This window comes from Schistocerca piceifrons, unplaced genomic scaffold (genome assembly GCF_021461385.2).
Source record: "Schistocerca piceifrons isolate TAMUIC-IGC-003096 unplaced genomic scaffold, iqSchPice1.1 HiC_scaffold_822, whole genome shotgun sequence".
Classification (NCBI taxonomy): domain Eukaryota; kingdom Metazoa; phylum Arthropoda; class Insecta; order Orthoptera; family Acrididae; genus Schistocerca; species Schistocerca piceifrons.
In genome coordinates, this window is record NW_025729083.1 from 985,824 (window position 1) to 1,007,569 (window position 21,746).

General features: G+C 43.5%; 1 protein-coding gene across 1 annotated transcript in view; it reads left to right on the forward strand.

Moving 5' to 3' along the window:
• LOC124770384 overlaps nt 1–21,746 on the forward strand; it is a 91,516-nt gene that overhangs the window by 42,191 nt on the left and 27,579 nt on the right. Inside the window, exon 5 of the mRNA XM_047249211.1 lies at nt 15,058–15,634. Within this exon, the coding sequence (XP_047105167.1) occupies nt 15,058–15,634 (577 nt within the window). The remainder of the gene's footprint in view (nt 1–15,057; nt 15,635–21,746) is intronic.

The following is a 21,746-nucleotide window of genomic DNA, read 5'->3' on the forward strand; positions in this document are numbered from 1 at the left end:
GATTGGGACCCCTGATACGTCTAGATGCGACTCTGACAAGTGACACGTACGTAAGCATCCTGTCTCATCATTTGCATCCATTCATTTCCATTGTGCATTCCTATGGATTTGGGCAATTCCAGCAGCACAATGTGGCACCCTAGACGTCCTGAATTGCTACAGAGTGGCTCCAGAAACGCACTTCTGAGTTTAAACACTTCCGCTGCTTCCAAACTCCCCATACATGAACATTTTGGGCATATGTGGGATGCCTTGTGACGCGCTGTTCGAAAGAGATCTCCAATCCCTCGTACTCTTACGGATTTATGGACACCCCTGCGGGATTCATAGTGTCAGTTCCCTCCAGCACTACTTCCGACGTTAGTGGAGTCTAGATGCGATTGTGACAAGTAACACGTACGTAAGATTCTTGCTTCAGAACTCTGCGTTCTCACAGGGGCTATCTACAATATTAGTAGCAGTTTCTTTGGCTCTTCAGTATATATCCCGGTATGATAATGATTAACAGATTTATAGTAAATGAAGCTCAGCTTGGATTCAGGACAAATGCAGGAACCCGCGAGGCAATACTGACCCTACAGCTTCTCATAGTAGATACGTTAAGGAAACGCGAACATATGTTTAAAGCATTTGTATAGTCAGAGGAAGCTTTTGACTATGTTGACTGAATGCTCTCTTTGAAATTCTAAAGGGGGCAGGGGTAAAATACAGGCTGCGAAAGGCTATTTAAAATTTGTACAGAAACCAGATAGCAGTTATAAGATTCGAGAGGCACGAAAAGGAAGCAGTGGTGGTGAAGCGACTGAGACAGGGTTGTAACCTATCACTGATGTTATGCAACCTGTATGTTGACCAAGCAGTAAAGGAAACAAAAGAAAAATCTGGAGTAGGACTTAAAATCCATGGAGAAGAAGTAAAAACTTCGAGGTTTTCCGATGGCATTGTAATCAGATGAACGGAATGTACAGTGCCTTCAGAGAAGGATATAAGATGAACATCAACAAAAGCATAACGAGGATAATGGAATGTAGTCGTATTAAGTCAAGTGATGCTGAGGGAATTAGATTAGGAAACGAGACACTTCAAGCAGAAGATGGATTTTGCTATGTAGGAAGAAAAATAACTCATGATAATTAAGCTACGAAGGATAAAAAATGCAGACTGGCAATGGCAAGAAAAGCGTTTCTGAAGAACAGGCATTTGTTAACATCGAGTATAAATTTAAGTGTCAGGAAGTCCTTTCTGAAAGTATTTTGAAAGGAGTGTAGCAATCTATGGAAGTGAAACATGGACAATAAATGGTTTAGACAACAAGAGAACGAAGCTTTTGAAATGTGGTGCTACAGAAGAATGCTGTAGATTAGACGGGTAGATCACATAACTGATGAGGAGGTACTGCATAGAGCTGGGGATAAGAGAAATTTGTGGCACAACCTGACTACAAGAAGGGATCGGTTAAAAGGATACATTCTGAGGCATCACCAGTTTGATACCAGTGGAAAGCAAGGGGACGGGGGGGAGGCGGGTAAAAATCATAGAGGGAGACCAATAGGTGACTACTACAGTAAGCATATTCTGAAGGATGTAGGTTGCAGTAGTTACTCGAAGCTGAATAGACTTGCACAGGATAGAGTATCATGGAGAGCTGCATCAAACCAGTCTTTGGACTGAAGACCACAACAACGACAGCAGTAAGTGATATAATACAGGTCCAATATTTTCTCATTGAGATTTATGTGAATTTCTTTTTTAGGATCAGATCATGCGGTCACAGTCAATAGTTTAAGAATCGACAATCCTGAGAAGTATTTACTCTCCATTTTTCTTAGAGACATTTTATGGTTCAAGATATTCATTTGATGCTGACTTATCTCATTAGGTTAGTCTTACCTCTTGATTTAACGACTTCTTTGCCTACAGTCTAATCACATTCTAAATGTGAACGAACTGTAGAACATCATTCACTTTCAGTATATCACTGCTTTTGATGCTGTACACTACACTACCTGGGATGACATTTACTTACTCGTTGTATACAATTTCCATAGATCATTACAGCGAACTCGTCACTGAGAATTACGTGTACAACCGATGTCAGTATAGAACGTCAGCAAACAATAACACTGAAGACGCTACTGTCTTACGAACGCAGTGCTAACATTCATGCATTGCGAAATCTTCCAACATTACGGTTGCACATGTATAACCTATGCAGTGACCCCATAATAAGCACCTTAAGTACACAATAATTACATAGCCAAATTGAAAATACATAGCTGATAACGGCAATAATTTATTTTGCACTGTTGTTGTTGTTGTGGTCTTCAGTCCTGAGACTGGTTTGATGCAGCTCTCCATGCTACTCTATCCTGTGCAAGCTTCTTCATCTCTCAGTACCTACCGCAACCTACATCCTTCTGAATCTGCTTAGTGTAGTCATATCTTGGTCTCCCTCTACGATTTTTACCCTCCACGCTGCACTCCAATACTAAATTGGTGATACCTTGATGCCTCAGAACATGTCCTACCAACCGAGCCCTTCTTTTAGTCAAGTTGTGCCACAAACTCCTCTTCTTCCCAATTCTATTCAATACCTCCTCATTAGTTATGTGATCTACCCATCTAATCTTCAACATTCTGCTGTAGCACCACATTTCGAAAGCTTCTATTCTCTTCTTGTCCAAACTATTTATCGTCCATGTTTCACTTCCATACATGGCTACACTCCATACAAATACTTTCAGTCGCGACTTCCTGGCACTTAAATCTACACTCGATGTTAACAAATTTCTCTTCTTCAGAAATGCTTTCCTTGCCATTGCCAGTCAATCCTCTCTACTTCGACCGTCATCATTTATTTTGCTCCCCAAATGGCAGAACTCCTTTACTATTTTAAGCGTCTCATTTCCTAATCTAATTCCCTCAGCATCACCCGACTTATTCGACTACATTCCATTATCCTAGTTTTGCTTTTGTTGATGTTCATCTTATATCCTTCTTTCAAGACACCGTTCATTCCGTTCAACTGCTCTTCCAAGTCCAGTGCTGTCTCTGACATAATTGCAATGTCATCGGCGTACCTCAAAGTTTTTATTTCTTCTCCATGGGTTTTAATACCTACTCCGAATTTTCCTTTTGTTTCTTTTACTGCTTGCTCAATATTCAAATTGAACAACATTGGGGAGAGGCTACAACCCTGTCCCACTCCCTTCCCAACCACTGCTTCCCTCTCATGCCCCTCGACTCTTATAACTGCCATCTGGTTTCTGTACAAATTGTAAATAGCTTTTCGCTCACGGTATTTTACCCCTGCCACCTTCAGAATTTGAAAGAGAGTATTCCAGTCAACATTGCCAAAAGCTTTCTCTCAGTCTACAAATGCTAGATACGTAGTTTTGCCTTTCCTTAAATCTCTTCTAAGATATGTCGTAGGGTCAGTATTGCCTCACGCGTTCCAATATTTCTACGGAATCCAAACTGATCTTCCCCGAGGTCGGCTTCTACCAGTTTTTCCATTCGTCTGTAAGGAATTCGCATTAGTATTTTGCAGCTGTGACTTATTAAACTGATAGTTTGGTAATTTTCACATCTGTCAACACCTGCTTTCTTTGGGATTGGAATTATTATATTCTTCAAGTCTGAGGGTATTTCGCCAGTCTCATATATTTTGCTCACCAGATGGTAGAGTTTTGTCAGGACTGGCTCTCCCAAGAATGTCAGTAGTTCTAATGGAATGTTGTCTACTCCCGGGGTCTTGTTCCGACTTAGGTTTTTCAGTGCTCTGTCAAACTCTTCATGCAGTATCATATCTCCCATTTCATCTTCATGTACATCCTCTTCCATTTCCATAATATTGCCCTGAAGTACATCGCCCTTGTATAGACACTCTATATATTCCTTCCACCTTTCTGCTTTCCCTTCTTTGCTTAGAACTGGGTTTCCATCTGAGCTCTTGATATTCATGCAATTGGTTCTCTTTTTCTCCAAAGGTCTCTTTAATTTTTCTGTAGGCAATATCTATCTTACCCCTAGTGAGATAAGCCTCTACATCCTTACATTTGTCCTCTAGCCATCCCTGCTTAGCCATTTTGCACTTCCTGCTTCATTTACTGCATTTTTATATCTTCTCCTTTCATCAATTAAATTCAATGTTTCTTCTGTTACCCAAGGATTTCTACTAGCCCTCGTCTTTTTACCTACTTTATCCTCTGTTGCCTTCATTACTTCATCCCTCAAAGCTACCCATACTCCTTCTACTGTATTTCTTTCACCCATTCCTGTCAATAGTTCCCTTATGCTATCCCTGAAACTCTCTACAACCCCTGGTTCTTTCAGTTTATCCAGGTCCCATCTCCTCAAATTCACACCTATTTGCAGTTTCTTCAGTTTTAATCTACAATTCATAACCAATACATTGTGGTCAGAGTCCACATCTGCCCCTGGAAATGTCTTACAATTTAAAACCTGGTTCCTAAATCTCTGTCTTACTATTATATAATCTATCTGATACCTTCTAGTATCTCCAGGCATCTTCCATATATACAACCTTCTTTCATGATTCTTGAACCAAGTGTCAGCTATGATTAAGTTATGCTCTGTGCAAAATTCTACCAGGCGGCTTCCTCTTTCATTTCTTACCTCCAATCCATATTCACTTACTACGTTTTCTTCTCTCCCTTTTCCTACTATCGAATTCCAGTCACCCACGACTATTAAATTTTCGTCTCCCTTCACTATCTGAATAATTTCTTTTATCTCATACATTTCATCAATTTCTTTGTCATCGGCAGAGCTAGTTGGCATACAAACTTGTACTACTGTAGTAGGCGTGGGCTTCGTGTCTATCTTGCCCACAATAATGCGTTCATTATGCTGTTTGTAGTAGCTTACACGCACTCCTATTTTTTTATTCATTATTAAACCTACTCCTGCATTACCCCTATTTGATTTTGCATATATGACCTTGTATTCACCTGACCAAAAGTCTCGTTCCTCCTGCCACCGAACTCTGCTAATTTCCACTATATCTAACTTTAACCTATCCATTTCCCTTTTTAAATTTTCTAACCTACCTGTCCGATTAAGCGATCTGACATTCCATGCTCAGATCCATAGAATGCCTGTTTTCTTTCTCCTGATAACGACGTCCTCTTGAGTAGTCCCCGCCCGGATATCCGAATGGGGGACTATTTTACCTCCGGAATATTTTACCCAAGAGGACGCCACCATGATTTAACCATACAGTAAAGCTGGATGCCCTCGGGAAAAATTACGGCTGTAGTTTCCCCTTGCTTTCAGGGGTTCGCAGTACCAGCACAACAAGGCCGTTTTGGTTAGTGTTACAAGATCATATCAGTCAATCATCCAGACTGTTGCCATTGCAACTACTGCAAAGGCCGCTACCCCGCTTCAGGAACCACACGTTTGTCTGGCCTCTCAACAGATACCCCTCCGCTGTGGTTGCAACTGCGGTACGGCTATCTGTATCGCTGAGGCACGCAAGCTTCCCCACCAATGGCAAGGTCCATGGTTCTTGGGGGGGGGGGGAGGGGGGTGGGTATTATGCACTCGTGTTTACAAATTTACGAATGGAGTACAAGAAGCTATCATACAGGAAGAGTTGCATTTAGGTAATGCCTTCTCTGTTTCTGACACATTTGAGTCCAGTCGGTACAGAATTGTGGTACCATTACATCTAAAGTCTTCATTCACCAGCGGCAGATTTTCGTGTCTGTAGTATGTGCCGTTACTGTGGCTCACCTGGACTTTTATTTCATATACATCAGAGTTCGTGACAACAATCCTGATAAATTGTGAAACAATGTGAAGAATTCTCAACTGTTAACAGAATCTTCCGTCGATTCTTGGTAGAACTACATTATAATAAATGAAAAGCACCAGTTTGCTTTTGTTTATCTGTTCTTTTATAGAACAAAAGCAAACTGCTGCTTTTCATTTATTAATTCTCAACTGTCTACACGATTCGCAACAAGAGGTCCTTGGACTTATTTTACAAATTATTCTACTCACTATTTTCTACATAATGAAGATTATTTGAAAAATAAAAGTTTTTCCTTAAAAATTATTTAAACACTACACAGTGGAATGCACACTTTATGACTCCCTGATCACTAACGATATAAAATCAATGAAAAACCAAAATCCATCACCTATCTTGTTCAGAATGTGAAGTATGATTTGTTTCCTGTTTTGTTTTTAACCTGATGAAGTTTTTGCGATGACCTTACCGTACGTAAGTTGTGGTGTCACCGCCAGACACCACACTTGCTAGGTGGTAGCCTTTAAATCGGCCGCGGTCCGTTAGTATACGTCGGACCCGCGTGTCGCCACTATCAGAGATTGCAGACCGAGCGCCGCCACACGGCAGATCTAGAGACACTTCCTAGCACTCGCCCCAGTTGTACAGCCGACTTTGCTAGCGATGGTTCACTGACAAATTACGCTCTCATTTGCCGAGACGATAGTTAGCATAGCCTTCAGCTACGTCATTTGCTACGACCTAGCAAGGCGCTATTTACCAGTTACTATTGATGCTGTAAAACATGTACCGTCAAGAGCGATGTTCACCTATTATGGATTAAAGTTAAGTATTCTACCAGATTCCTCCTTTTTTCTGAAGTCTAAACTCCTTTAACTGTTCCAGACCTCACGCCAGCCTGCATGCGCTTAAACGCGTCCCTTTCGGCTTCCTGTCATAGTGGATTGGCTGTCTTGCCAGTCCACAACATAAGTTCTTCTAGATTTTTCTTGCCAGGGAGAAACTGAATGTCGTTGATGTGACTTATGTTGGTTGAAAGGGAACTTACAGTTAACATGATGGAAAACAGGGAAAGGAAGTTACTGGTGTACGCATCTGACACATTTTTAATCACCATATTGGTCTCATCTAAAAGGAAATAATTGAATTCACAGTTTCATAAGGTTGCTGTGAGCGGGTTGCTACCAGAAATTGGAAACAAAAGGGAAGACAAGACGGAACACAAGAATACATAACTTCCTTGTCTGATACCACACAGCGTCGGTTTCAGCGAGACGAGATGTCAGAAGTGTAGCTGATGAGCCACTATAGTGTTGAGCGTTTGCTAGTAGCAGTTCATGACCAACACAGACCGCCAGTCAAATCACACCATGTACCTACTGCCAACCAATCTCTGGTCAGGATCTCTGAGGTATCATTCACAGCTGTAAAGACGAACATCCTTAGGAAAGCCAAACTGTCTTTTTCATTAATTATTACAAAACATTCTTCTCGTATGAATTAGTCATTCGATTAATTTTGAAAAGATATTAAGAATCGAGACGAGTCGGTAATCGGAGGTCCACATAGGTGTTGTACTTTTCGTGTGGTCGTCTTGCGAAACCCGAGAGGTACTCAGGAGTAACACTGCGTTTATTGTCTCAGTGAGGTTCAAACGCTGATTATGATGTGTCGGGATATCACTTCTTCACGCACTGATTGTTGCTGATGTTTCTGTTAAACTTCAGCCTACTCTTCATGATTACTAAATTGTGGTCTGAGTCCATCTGCTCCTGACTATGCCTTACAGGCCAATAACTGATTCGAAATTACTGCCCCACAGTGACGTAATCCGGCTGGTGTCTGCCCGTGCCTCCAGGGCCTCCTCCAGTATACATGTCTGTCTTCTGTACTTACAGTTACTGATTGAATTTTATTGCAGAACTCAGTTGGTCTTACCTCTGCTCTCATTTCTGCCAACAAACCCGTATCCTTGTGTAAGTCTGTCTCCCGTTCCTTCATATACTCGTAGTACTTGGCTCTAATCCCGCTCTGTTATAAATGTTTCATGGTCCTTCAGACACGTAGTTCCCCGTTCAGTATCCTCTTAGACTCTCTCCACGTCTTCATCTTCTGCCAGTGATGTCGACACGTATAGCTGAACTATCGTTGTTAGCGTCCCCAGATCACTGTCGACTCTGATGAAAGTCCTGTCTCTCAACTGCTCACAGCAGCTCACTCTCTGCCCTAACTTCTTGTTTGTAGGGAGTCCTGCTACAGCTATACCACTTTCTATTGCAGTTGACGTATCCTACATTCATCTGAGCAGAAATCTTTCCTTTTCTATTGTCCTTTACTGAGCCCCGCTATAGCTACGAAGGTTGTTCAATAAGTAATGCCCCACATTTTTTTAAAAAAAGCTATTAATAAACATAGACCAACGTTCTTGTTGGTTCTTCACATTTGATGTTTGTTCTGTGCGCCGGTGAAATTTCGCACCGTTGTGGCAGGTGGTAGGGCCGTACTACAGCGTCAAAGTGGCGTCTACATACGACTCACGTTACATGCAGCGTGCTGTTATTGAATTCTTGTGTATAGGAAAATAAAACCATAGTGAACATCCAAAAACATTTGTGTGCAGTATATGACGATGCTGCAGTTGATAGGAGTACAGTTGCCGCGCAGTATGAAGCGCGGTTTCACGCATTGTGCGGCCCCTCCCGCCGAAGGTTCAAGTCCTCCCTCGGGCGTGGGTGTTTGTGTTGTTCTTAGCATAAATTAGTTTAAGTTAGTTTCAGTAGTGTGTAAGTCTAGGAATCGATGAGCTCAGCAGCTTGGTCGCTTAGGAATTCACATACATTTGAACATCTTGAGTACAGTTGGGCGACAGGTAAAGAAAGTTACAGTCTCAGGAAATGAAGAAACAGATCAGCCACGCTCGGGACGTCCTGTCACAGCCACTGCTCCAGACGTGCTGAATCGTGTGGATGCCATTATTCGTGCCAACCGGCGCATCTCAACTCGACAGTTTCCTCTACAGTTGTCGGCCATCGTTGGAAGTGCGTCTGAAATGATCGAGACTCTCGGATATTCAAAGAGGTGCTCACGATGGGTTCCACGAATGCTCACAGCGGACTACAAGATTCATAGAAAGGCCATTTCATCTGCATTGGTGGAGCGTTTTGAGACCGACAGAGAAGCTTTTCTGTCACGGATCGTTTCGGGGGACGAAAGCTGGGTGCACCACTTTGCACCGGAAACAAGAAATGAGTGGCATCATCTTCATTCACCACAAAAGAAGAAAATTCAAGACAATCCCCTCTGCCAAAAAAGTCATGGTGACATTGTGATGACATTCTCGTGCATGTGATGCCAAGAGGGTCAACCATCAATTCAGAGGCATAGGTGAGGACTCTGAATAGACTCAAGAACAGTTTCGGACGTATTCGATCGGACAAGAACCCATCAGAAATCTTGCTCAAACACGATAATGCACGCCCACACACAAGTCTGAGATCCCGGGAACACGTCGCCAAATTGGGTTGGACATCACTGCCTCATCCACGCTACAGTCCAGTCCTGGCAACCTTGGACTTCCATGTTCGCGCCGCTTAAAGGTTCTGTACGGGGAATACACTTTGAAGATTCGAGTGTGTTAGTCACGCAGTAAAACATGGCTACGCCTACAGGACAAGAGTTTTTACCACCAGGGAATACATGCTCTTCCACAAAGTTGGCGTACGGCCATAAAACGTGATGTAGACTACGTAGAAAAATAGGAAATGGACGAAACATATTGATGTATATTGTCAAAAAATTCTGACTCTTACCAATAAATGTGTTCTCAGAAAAATGTGGTTCATTATTTATTGAACGACCCTTGTAGATCGCGCCCTTGCATTTCCCTTTTCAGATTTTCTAGCTTCACTACCGCATTAACATTTCTTACATTCTACGCTCCGGCGAATAACCATTTCGTTGAGTATGGTATTCGACGTTTTTCTCATTGTCACCGTGTGACTGGCAGTCCACTACCAGAGAAAGGTATGGAGAACTAATCCGACATCTTTTCCCAATGGAAAGTTCATCACGATGACATATTTGTGACTTACACGTTACGTGACTTTAATGCAGTGGTTACCACTGCCTACCGCATCCGCATGCCGTTACTCTTTGGCGGCTGGGTAAGGGTTTGACGAACCTGGCACCGCTGAGCTACTGCCGCCACTATTCCCCTGCAGTCCTGGGCCCTGCTCTGGGATGTTGAGGTTCACAGTAGATGGCGATCGTACCTCAGCTGTCTGAATCTGTAGGACGACACAGTCCTCTGTTACAACCACGTGCTACCAGTTCTGCAGCATGCGGACCGCTTCAGCGTAGACAGCGTTCCCTTTCTATAAAGAGGTGACTAATATTTTGCCGGGTGAGCTTACAAATATAATAAAGTCAAATGGAAACAGTACGTGTGACGTTATACGCGTATTTTTGATCATGGTAGCACAAATCAAGAATCTCACTTCGCTGGGGCAAAGTATTTGGAAAGATCTCCAGATATTATTACTAATAGTTACTAATTAACAGAGATAGGTTACGGTCAAAAAAATACGTTTCGTCCATGCCAACGATTAGACGTCGATCGCATGTTTCCAGTTGAACTCTGACTGATAAAAAGTACAACCCTTCCAACAAAATTTCGCCACAGCTGGTTCGAAATGAACTATCTTTGGAGCGACCGCTAGTATTTCCGGGTTGTCGTGTTTGGCGCGTTCCGTCGGGACGGAGCAGCAGTGCGGTCCGGACAGCCATGTCTTACCCGACCGTTGCTGACACGCGACCTGAGTGGGGACGACCTCGGTTGGTCGTTCGGTCGGTTGTCTCATCGGACGACATGTATTTGGTCGCCGACCGCTTCTGGGTTCTCTCTGTGTATCGACTTGTGATTCGTCCTTGTTGTTCCACAGTGACTGTTTTAGTATTCTTCGAGTTCTTCAACTTTTGTAGTCCTGTCTTCCTCAGTTGCGTGTAATGTTACGGTATATTGATAATTTTTACTTATGGACCGTCTGACAGCAACTGAGTAAAACACAATTTTAGTGCCATACGCGTATCGCCTTTATTTTCTGCAAGGCATCATCAGTGGCCTGGAATATGTACATATGTTAGCTATTTAATTTACATTTTTGTCACTGTGCCTATAGGTTATAAACAGTTCTGGTGGCTGGTATTTCCTATTAAGTAGTAATTTTTTGAACTGTACTTACAGGCTGCGTGGACAATTTCTTACATATTACGCTCCTGTTGCATTTTTGGTGTTGTTCTTCTTCTTATGAACGCCAATTTGCAGTTTTTTCCACATTCCACAGCACTAGGCACTGAACGCTTGTTTTAATGCAATGTTTTGGTTTCTGTTGTCGACTGTCAAATGTTTTAGCCAAAGACCGAATGTTATTGCCAAACTTATGAGTGTAACTATTAAAGTATCTGTGGTCTGTTCGTGTATGCATTTGTGTGTGTGTGTGTGTGTGTGTGTGTGTGATATATAATTTTGTGTGTGTGTGTGTGTGTGTGTGTGTGTGTGTGTGTGCGTGTGTGTGTGTGTGTGTGTGTGTGTGTGTCTGTGCGTGTGTGTGTGTGTGTCTGTGTCCAGATGGTGTGGGGAAGAGATTTTTTGTTTTATGTTATCATTTCCTTTATTAAGTGTAGTAGGGAGCCTGTGCTGATGTGTGTTTGTCCATTTCTCACATGTTTGTTTTCAGACGGTCCATAAGTAAAAATTATCAATATACCGTACTAATTCTTCGAGTTGTTTGTGGAAGTGTTTTCGCGCAACTGTGTGTAGCTTCTGTGGTTTTGCCTGAGCAGTTATTTTAATGCTGTCTGTGTGCTGGATTGAGTCGGTCAGTTAGGACAGAGCAGCAAGTAAGTCTCCACGGTGCGGGGTCAGGCCGGGACCACTGGAGGCGTGCACGCGCGGTCGGATTGTGAGGCGCTAGCTGCGAGAGCTGCAAAGATCGTTGCCCACTCAACCTGGACACTGCAGTTGAGCGATCAGTTAACCTGTAATGAAACCTCAACTGCTGCGACATATCTTTGAAACTGATAACGGCCCGCTGCACAACCATAACCTGATCTGCTCTATCCTGCGAAACCAGATTTCACATTTCTCTATTCCTAATGTTAAAGAACGTATTCCTCCCCTGGTTCCTTTGTTTTACCAGAAGCCAAACTGATTTTCGGAATGCATGATGGCTTTCACTTTTTGAGGACAATCGAAATTATTGTTTTACGATGCATTCACAACTAGACCGAGCGTTCTGTAATTTTCGCGTTTTAAGATGTTCGAATTTTTGTGGATGGACTCTTATGGTTCCTCAGGTTTTACAGAATTAGTTGAGATTAATCTATTGAGATGAATATTCCAACTACTGGTGTAGTCTGATATAAAGTAAGTACAACAAGAGAACAGTGATTTAAACTCTTATTTAAAGAATATCCGCGACATTTTAGATGTTGAGTGTGAACTGGAGCAAGAATTACACCATATAACTGAGAACTAAAAAAATTTTTGGAAATGTGTGGCATGTTCCTATGGGGCCAAAGTGCTGAGATCATTGGTTCAAAAAATGGTTCTAATGGCTCTGAGTACTATGGGACTTAATTCTGAGGTCATCAGTCCCCTAGAACTTAGAACTACTTAAACCTAACTAACCTAAGGACATCACACACATCCAGGATTCGAACCTGCGACCGTAGCAGCCACGCGGTTTCAAACTGAAGCACCTAGAACCGCTTGGCCACCGCGGCCGGCTGAGATCATTGGTCCCTAGCATTACACAATTCTTAATTTAACTTACACTAAGGACAACACACACACCCATCCCCGAGGGAGGACTCGAACCTCTGATGGGGAGAGCCATGTGAACCGTGGCAAGGCATCTTGGGATGCCTGTGAATGGTGCGAAAATTGGCACTTCACCCCAAATAACATAAGGGTGAAGACAACCACATGAGTGCTAAAAGGAATCCATTAAACTTTGGTTACATGATAATCAGTCAAATCTAAAGGCCGCAGATTCAACTAAATACCTAGGTATTACAATTACGAACAACTTAAATTGGAAGGAACACATGGAAAATGTTGTGGGGAAGTCTAACTAAAGACTGCGTTTTATTGGCAGGACACTTGGAAAATGTAACAGATTTACTAAGGAGACTGCCTACACTACGCTTATACTTCCTCTTTTAGAAAGCAGCTGTGTGGTGTCGGATCCTTACCAGATAGGGTTGATGGAGTACATCGAAAAAGTTCAAAAGAAGGGCAGCACGTTTTGTATTATTGCGAAATATGGGAGAGAGTATCACTGAAATGATACAGGATTTGGGCTGGACATCATTAAAACAAAGGCGTTTTTCGTTGCGACGGAATCTTGCCCTTCACGGGCAAGCGCTCAACCGTGAGAGCTTCTGTAAAGTTTGGAAGGTAGGAGACGAGGTACTGGCAGAAGTACGGCTGTGAGGACGGGGCGTGAGTCGTGCTCGGGTAGCTCAGTTGGTTGAGCACTTGCCCACAAGAGGCAATGGTCCCGAGTTCGAGTCTCGGTCCGGCACACAGTTTTAATCTGCCAGGAAGTTGCATATCAGCGCACACTCCGCTGCAGAGTGAAAATCTCAGTCTGGAAACCTAGAGCTTTTCGAGCAAGCAACCAGTAAATACAATAAACGGTTTAATTTAAGATTTTGCAGCTGTTCGCCTGTGCCACCTGTTTAAGACATAGAAAAGATATCACACACTTACAGCACAGAGCAACTTTTGCTAGATGTTGATCTGCCTGTGGCTCGAGCAGGTGCAGACGGCACTGTGAAAAGGTCGGGACATAAACGTCGGGGCCGTGTCAGGGCCGAGCGCCGGACGAGTGACGGCCGTACTCCGGACCGTTCCTGCAGCGGCCACACATGACCGGGGCACGTCCGTGTCTTTGTTGTTCCTGGTAGTGACTCGGACGCGGTGATCTGTGTTTCTGTTTGTGAAATCTGTAAAACATGTTCACTAATTTTCGTAATAGTGAATTAGGACTAGATGGAAAGTACGTAACAATACAGGCTCCAAACAACTCAGGAAGTCTCTATTGGAAATACAAAAAAACATATTCCATTGTGCTTCTTGCTCTGGTTGACCCATGTTATAATTTTATTGCAATAGATGTGGGAGCGTACGGAAAAAACTCTGATGGAGGCATTCTAGTAAATTCAAACCTTGGAAAGTCATTGGAAAACAATACGCTTAGTGTCCCAAAGAGTAAAACTTTACCCGGTAACTGATGTTGAACTTCCAATGGTAATTGTAGGCGATGAAGCTTTTCCTCTCAAAACATACTTGATGGGACCATATCTCGGCAGAAACTTAACAAACGACAAGGCTATTTTTCATTTATCGTTTGAGTTGGGCAAGAAGAATACCCGAAAATGCATTCGGTATATTGCAACAGAAATTTCGAATATTTAGGAGAATCCTTCAGGGAGATCCTAATAACCTTACAATTATTGTGACGGCTGCGTGTGTACTGTACAACTTTATTCGAAAAATGGAAGGTTATAGGGTGCCCGAACAGATGATGGATCAAAAGGAAACTGCTTAGGGATCCGGAAGATCATCAAATCTTCGAAACCTCGAATTCGTGGGAGATCAACAGACGCTGCATTTTCTGTACGAGAACAACTCAAAAAATTCCTGAATTATCCACAAGGGGCTGTGGAATGGGAAAAACATGTCACCTTGGCGATATAACGATGACATAAACCAAACATCTGTTTGTAAAATAAAAAGTAAATAAATATCTTTCGGGTATTAAAACTTGTATAGTTTTTTTCTTACCTTTGGCTTGTAGATCTGTTTCAGTGGTCTTCCAAACTCTGTCTTTGTACTCGATATTCCTGTAGTCTTCACTTCCCTGATCACAAAGAACAGGAAACTTACGAACTTCTTCTATTAGTCGTTCCACATCCGTGTATTGTACACAGAACAGTCTTGCGCAGTTGAACAGCTCACAAGACAGTTCTACCATCAGGCCGTGTCCGTCACTGAAAAGTTAGACACGGCGAATCCCGCCCGGCCCGGCTCCGGCCCGATGACGTTCCCCGTGCACGGCCCGGTCATGTGGGGCCCGCTACATTTGTTTTAATGATGTATTTCGTTGTCCGGGTGACGGCCGATACTCGGACGTGTCTCGGTACGGACACGGTCCGGACATGTGTGTCCCGACCTTATGGGAAGAGAGCTGATCAGTGACGCCGTGTTTCAGACTCGTCCACCGTGTCAGCAGTCGGTGAGGACGGGGAGACGGCGGCCGCGGACCTGGCTGACCTGCTGGACGCGAGTAGCGGCGCTGTGGTGACTCTGGTGGCGGGCGAGACGCGCCTGGTGGCGCACAGGGCTGTCCTCGCCGCCAGGAGCCCCGTGTTAGCCGCCATTTTTGCCCACGACGCGCCGAAGGCCAGCGGCGGCCAGGTCAGCGTCGCGGACGTGGAGGGCCCGGCGCTGCGCCACCTCGTGGCCTACTGCTACACCCTCCGGGCCCCCCAGCTGCGCGGCACGGCCCACCAGCTGCTGGCCGCCGCTGACAAGTTCGGCTTGCCAGCTCTCAAGTCTGCCTGCGAGCAGCAGGTGGCCGCGCAGCTGTCTGCGGAGACTGCGGCGGCTGCAGCTGTGGTCGCAGTCAGGCACGGCACTGACAGCCACAGGCAGGCCGTCGTGGCCTTCGTAAAGGCCCACCTGCTCCACGTGGTGGCCACCCGGGGTTGGGCAGAGGCGCTGCGAAGCCACCCCGAGGACTTGCTGGAAGTGATTCGGCTGATGTCTCGTCCGTCAAACGAGACCGAGTAAGCATCCGACGAGCCACCCTTCTGCAGTTTTACAGATGTGTGCATTTTCAAACCTACAGTTTTTGCTACTAAGTTTCCCCAGATGAGCTAGTGCTCTAAAATACACCACCATAGATCACTACAGTTTTATCGACATTTCAGTCCACAGTTTGTGATCTAGTGGCTAGCATCGCTGCCTCCAGATCAGAGGGTCCCGGGTTAGATTCCTGGCCGGATTGCCGATTTTCTCTGCCCGGGGACTGGGTGTTTGTGTTATCCTCATCATTTCATCATCACTGTCATCATTCGTGACAGCAACTACATTGGATTGGGTAAAAATTGGACTGTGCGAAAATTGGGAATGTGTAGTTGAGGACCCTACAAACCAAACATCACCACTGATATGTCGTAATAAGTTCATCAAATGTCTGAACTGAGCTGTGTTTGCCAACAAATAATTTATCAACTGTTTTGATCTTGAAACTTCCTGGCAGATTAAAACTGTGTGCTGGACCGAGACTCGAACTCGGACCTTTACCTTTCGCGGACAAGTGCTCTACCAACTGAGCTACCGAAGCACGACTCATGCCCCGTCCCCACAGCTTTACTTCTGCCAGTACCTCGTCTCCTACCTTCCAAACTTTACAAAAACTCTCTTGCGAAACTTGCAGAACTAGCACCCCTGAAAGAAAGGATATTGCGGAGGCATAGCTTAGCCACAGCCTAGGGGATGTTTCTAGAATGAGATTTTCACTCTGCAGCGGAGTGTGCGCTGATATGAAACTTCCTGGCAGCTTAAAACTGTGTGCCGGACCGAGAATCGAACTCGGGACATTTGCCTTAGTTCTGAAAGGTTCGCAGGATAGCTTCTATATAGTTTGGAAGGTAGGAAACGAGGTACTGGCAGAAGCAAAGCTGTGAGGACGCGGCGTGAGTCGTGCCTGGGTAGCTCAGTTGGTAGAGCACTTGCCCACGGAAGGCAAAGCTCCCGAGTTCGAGTCTCGGTCCGGCACGCAGTTTCAATCTGCCAGGAAGTTTCATATCAGCGCACATTCCGCTGCAGAGTGAAAATCTCATTCTGTTTTGATCTTATTTGCAGTCACCAGTTGCCTTAAATTGTACATGTGCCACAAGGTGTTATTTATGTTTGTGGCATAAAGCATCTGAAGAGAAAGTACATCGACATATGGCAGCAGCCATTCTGGCTGTGGACACTACGATGTCCCACTCAGAATAGAAAAAAACCAGACACAGTGATGCGTATAGTCCACAGTCGGGGCACGTGATCATGCAGTCTTTATTCTGTGTGCTACATAGGTCACTCTACGTCTGATTACATAAAGTAACGTTTATTCTTGTAAGCTGTCTCTCTTTCCGCTGACAACGAGATACCTTTAAATGGTGACGTGATATGCTGACTGAAGGAAAGACGGTGACGAGAAGCAAGTCTGTCACCCAATACCAGCTCGACAAATGCTTTGGCACGCTGCAGTAGTTTACAGAGGGCGCAATGTATTTAAAATTTTCCATTTCTGATTTTGTCATCCTATAAATATTGACCCTTGGGAGACTTACGTGAAGACTATTCCCACTTTAGTACTACAGTTAACTTCTTGTGTGGTTCTCTTTCACTTTGGAGATACATGTGTGCTGTACACCTACAACTTACTTATGAAAATATGCCTATTCTCTCCAGGTAGATATAACTTCTAACAAGTACACCACACTACAGAATGAAGGATGTAGTTCTTAATCTGAGCATGTAAGGAATACATCCAACGAAAAAATGTGATGCAAGAACATGTGCATGAGGGTGTAGTTGTTTACTCCCCTCACATTCTGTGACTACCTCACAAGACACAAACCAGTCCTCACAACAACAAAACTCAGCTACTTTCCTTCTTTCTCTCTCCTTTTGTGTTCATTTGGTCCTCTGGATATGGGCCATACATCGGTACACTACCTTCTACAACACACACAAAGAGAGGGTTTTATAGGTCGAAACGCTGTTCCTGCTTCTTGGAACAGCAGACATTACACTCTGTCCAGCTGTCGTATTTGATATTTTCTGTTGCGTTACTTAAGAGGGTCCTGTGTGTTCCACGGTGTCTCCTTCTACTAGCACCCACCCTCTCACATCTATTGCAGTCACTGGTCCATCTCGAACAGTGTCGACGTTGATGAAGCCAACGGATCGAACTATCATTTGTTACTCTCTGTATCCACAGTAAAAACACCCTGTACAAGCCTAGTGCCTTCTAATTGGCAGAAACTTCCTTTATTTTTCATGAATGATTCATTATATATACTGCAATTTAATGATCTGTTTGCCTGTCATAATTGCCTACTGACGTATTTCTTTTTTAGTTACTCCAAGGTAGAACTGTATTTCCATAAATATATATGAAAACTATAATTTTAAAGAAATAATATTTCACAGTAGATGTCTATTCAAGATATCCTATTACTAATACCATAACTTTAAATGAAATTCCTTCTGCCTCATTCCTGAGTATAGCTAGAAAATACTCTGTTGTTGTCGTGGTCTTCACTCCAAACACTGGTTGGATGCAGCTCTCCACGCTACTCTATCCTGTGCAAGCCTCTTCATCTCGGAGTAACTACTACAACCTCCATCCTTCTGAATCTGCTTACTGTTTCCATCTCCTGGCCTGCCCTTACTTTTTTACCCCCACCCTTCCGTCCAGTACTACACTGATGCTCTCTTGATGCCTCAGAATGTGTCCTACCAATCGATCCTCTCTTGTAGTCAGGTCGTGCCACAAATTTCTCTTCTCCACAATTCTGTTCAGTACTGACACATAAGTTACAAGATCTAACCATCTTATCTTGAGCATTCTTCTGCAGCACTGCATTCAAAGGCTTCTATTCTCTTCTTGTCTAAACTGTTTATTGTCCATGTTTCACCTCCATACATGACTACACTACACACAGAATACTTTTAGAAAGGACTTCCTAAAACTTAAATCTGTACTCGATGTTAACAAATGTGTCTTCTTCAAAATCGCTTTTCTTGCCATTGCCAGTCTACATTTTATATCCTCCCTACCTCAACCATCATCAGTTATTTTACTTCCAAATAGCAAAACTCATCTACTATTTGAAATGTCTCGTTTCCTAATCTAATTCGCTCATAATCTCTTGATTTAATTCGACTACATCCCATTATCTTCGTCTTGCTTTTGCTGATGTTCATCTGATATCCTCTTTTCAAGACACTGTCCATTCCATTCGACTGCTCCTCCAATTCCTTTGTGTCTCTGACAGAATTATAGTGTCATCAGCCAACCTCAAAGTTTTTATTTCTTCTCCCTTGAATTTAATTCCTACTCCAAATTTTTCTTTTGTTTCCTTTACTGCTTCCTCAATATACAGATTGCGTAACATCAGGGATAGGCGACAACTCTGATTCACTCTCTTCCCCACCACTGCTTTCTTTTTGTACCACTCGACTCTTATAACTGTTATCTGATTACTGTACAAATTGTAACTAGCCTTTCGCTCCCTTTATTTTATTCATGTCACCTTTACAGTTTCAAAGAGAGCATTCCAGTCAACATTGTCAAAAGCTTTCTCTAATTCTACAAATGCTATAAACGTAGGTTTGCCTTTCCTTAACCAATCTTCCATGAGAAGGCGTGGGGTCACTATTGCCTCGAGTGTTCCTACATTTCCCCTGAATCCAAATTGATCTTCCCCTGAGGTCAGCTTGTACCAGTCTTTTCTGTAAAGAATTCGTGTTAGTATTTTGCAACTTTGAATTATTACAATGATAGTGAGGTAATTTTCACATCTGTCAGCAACTGCTTTCTTTGGGCCTATTATATTCTCACGTGTTTCATACATCTTGCTCACCGGATGGAAAAGTTTTGTCATGGTGGCTCTCCCAAGGCGACCAGTAGCTCTAATTGAATGTTGTCTACCCAGGGGGCCTGCTGCCTTCACTATTTCATCTCTCAAAGATACCCATTCTTCTTCTATAGTATTCCTTTCCACTATTCTTGTCAATCGTTCCCTACTACTGCATCTGAAACTCTTTGCCACCTCTGGTTCTTTCAGTTTATTCAGGACCCATCTCCATAAAATCCTGCCTTTTTAATCTTTAATCTGCAGGTCATAACCAGTAAATTGTGGTCAGAGTTGCTGTTGTTGTTTGTTGTTGTTCTTGTCTTCAGTCCTGAGACTGGTTTGATGCAGTTCTCCATGCTACTCTATCCTGTGCAAGCTTCTTCATCTCCCAGTACTTACTGCCGCCTACATCCTTCTAAATCTGATTAGTGTATTCATCTCTTGGTCTCCCTCTACGATTTTTACCCTCCACGCTGCCCTCCAGTAGTAAATTGGTGATACCTTGATGCCTCAGAACATGTTCTACCAACCGATCCCTTCTTCTGGTCAAGTTGTGTCACAAACTCTTCCCCAATTCTATTCAATACCTCCTCATTAGTTATGTGATCTACCCATCTAATGTACAGCATTCTTCTGTAGCACCACATTTCGAAAGCTTCTATTCTCTTCTTGTCTAAACTATTTATCGACCATGTTTCACTTCCATACATGGCTACACTCCATGCAAATACTTTCAGAAACGACTTCCTGACACTTAAATCTATACTCGGTGTTAACAAATTTCTCTGCTTCAGAAACGCTTTCCTTGTCGATATCTCCCCAGGAAATGTCTTACAAAATCTCTGTCTTACCATTATAAAATGAATCTGAAATCCGGCCAAAGTGGCCGTGCGGTTAAAGGCGCTGCAGTCTGGAACCGCAAGACCGCTATGGTCGCAGGTTCGAATTCTGCCTCAGGCATGGATGTTTGTGATGTCCTTAGATTAGTTAGGTTTAACTAATTCTAAGTTCTAGGGGACTAATGACCTAAGAAGTTGAGTCCCATAGTGCTCAGAGCCATTTGAACCATTTTTTTGAATCTGAAACCTTCCGGTGTCTTCAGGTCTCTTCCACGTATACAACATTCTTTCATGATTCTTAAACCAAGTTAGGATTAAAATATACTCTGTGCAAATTCTACCAGTTGGCTCTCTCTTTCATTGTTCTCTCCGTCCGGCCCCTGTAGCTGAGTGGTCAGCGCGACAGAATGTCAATACTAAGAGCACGGGTCCGATTCCTAGCTGGGTCGGAGATTTTCTTCGCTCAGGCACTGGGTGTTGTGTTGTACTAATCATCATCATTTCATCTCCATCAACGCGCAAGTCGCCGAAATGGCGTCAAATCAAAAGACTTGCACCCGGCGAACGGTCTACCTGACAGGAGGCCCTAGTCATACGACATATATACTTATTTATTCCTTTCCCTTAGTGCATATTCACCTACTACTAATTCCAGTCCCCTAGCACCCTTAAATTTTCGTCTCCCTTAACTATCTGAATAATTACTTTTATCTAATCGTACGTTTCCTCAATCTCCTCCTCATCTGCGGAGCTAGTTGTCATATAAAGTTGTACTACTGTGGTGAGTGTGGGCTGTGTGTCTATCTTGGCTACAATAATGCATTCACCGTTCTGTTCATAGTAGCTTACCTGCATTCCTTATTCATTATCAAATGTACTCCTGAATTACCCCCAATTTGATTTTGTATTTGTAACACTGTATTCGCCTGACCAGATGTCTTGTTATTCCTGCCTCAGAACTTCACTAATTCCCACTATATCTAACTTTAATCCATCGATTTCCCTTTTTAAATTTTGTAACCTACCTGGCCAATTAAGGGATCTGGCATTCCATGCTGTGATGAATAGAACGCCAGTTTTGTTTCTCCTGATAGCGACGTCCTCCTAGGTAGCCCCTCCCGCCCCCCCCCCCCCCCCACAAGAGATCCGAATGGGGGTTTATTTTACCTCCGGAACATTTTACCTAAGAGGATGCCATCATCATTTAACCACTCAGCAGAGCTACATGCCCTCAGAAAAAATTACAGCTGTAGCTTCCCTTTTCTTTCAGCTATTCGCAGTACCAGCACAGCGAGGCCATATTGGTGGTTTTAACAAGGCTAGATCAGTCAGTAATCCGGATTATTGCCCCTGCAACTACTGAAGAGGCTGCTGCCCCTCTTCAGGAGCCACACGTTTATCTGACCTCTCAACAGATACCG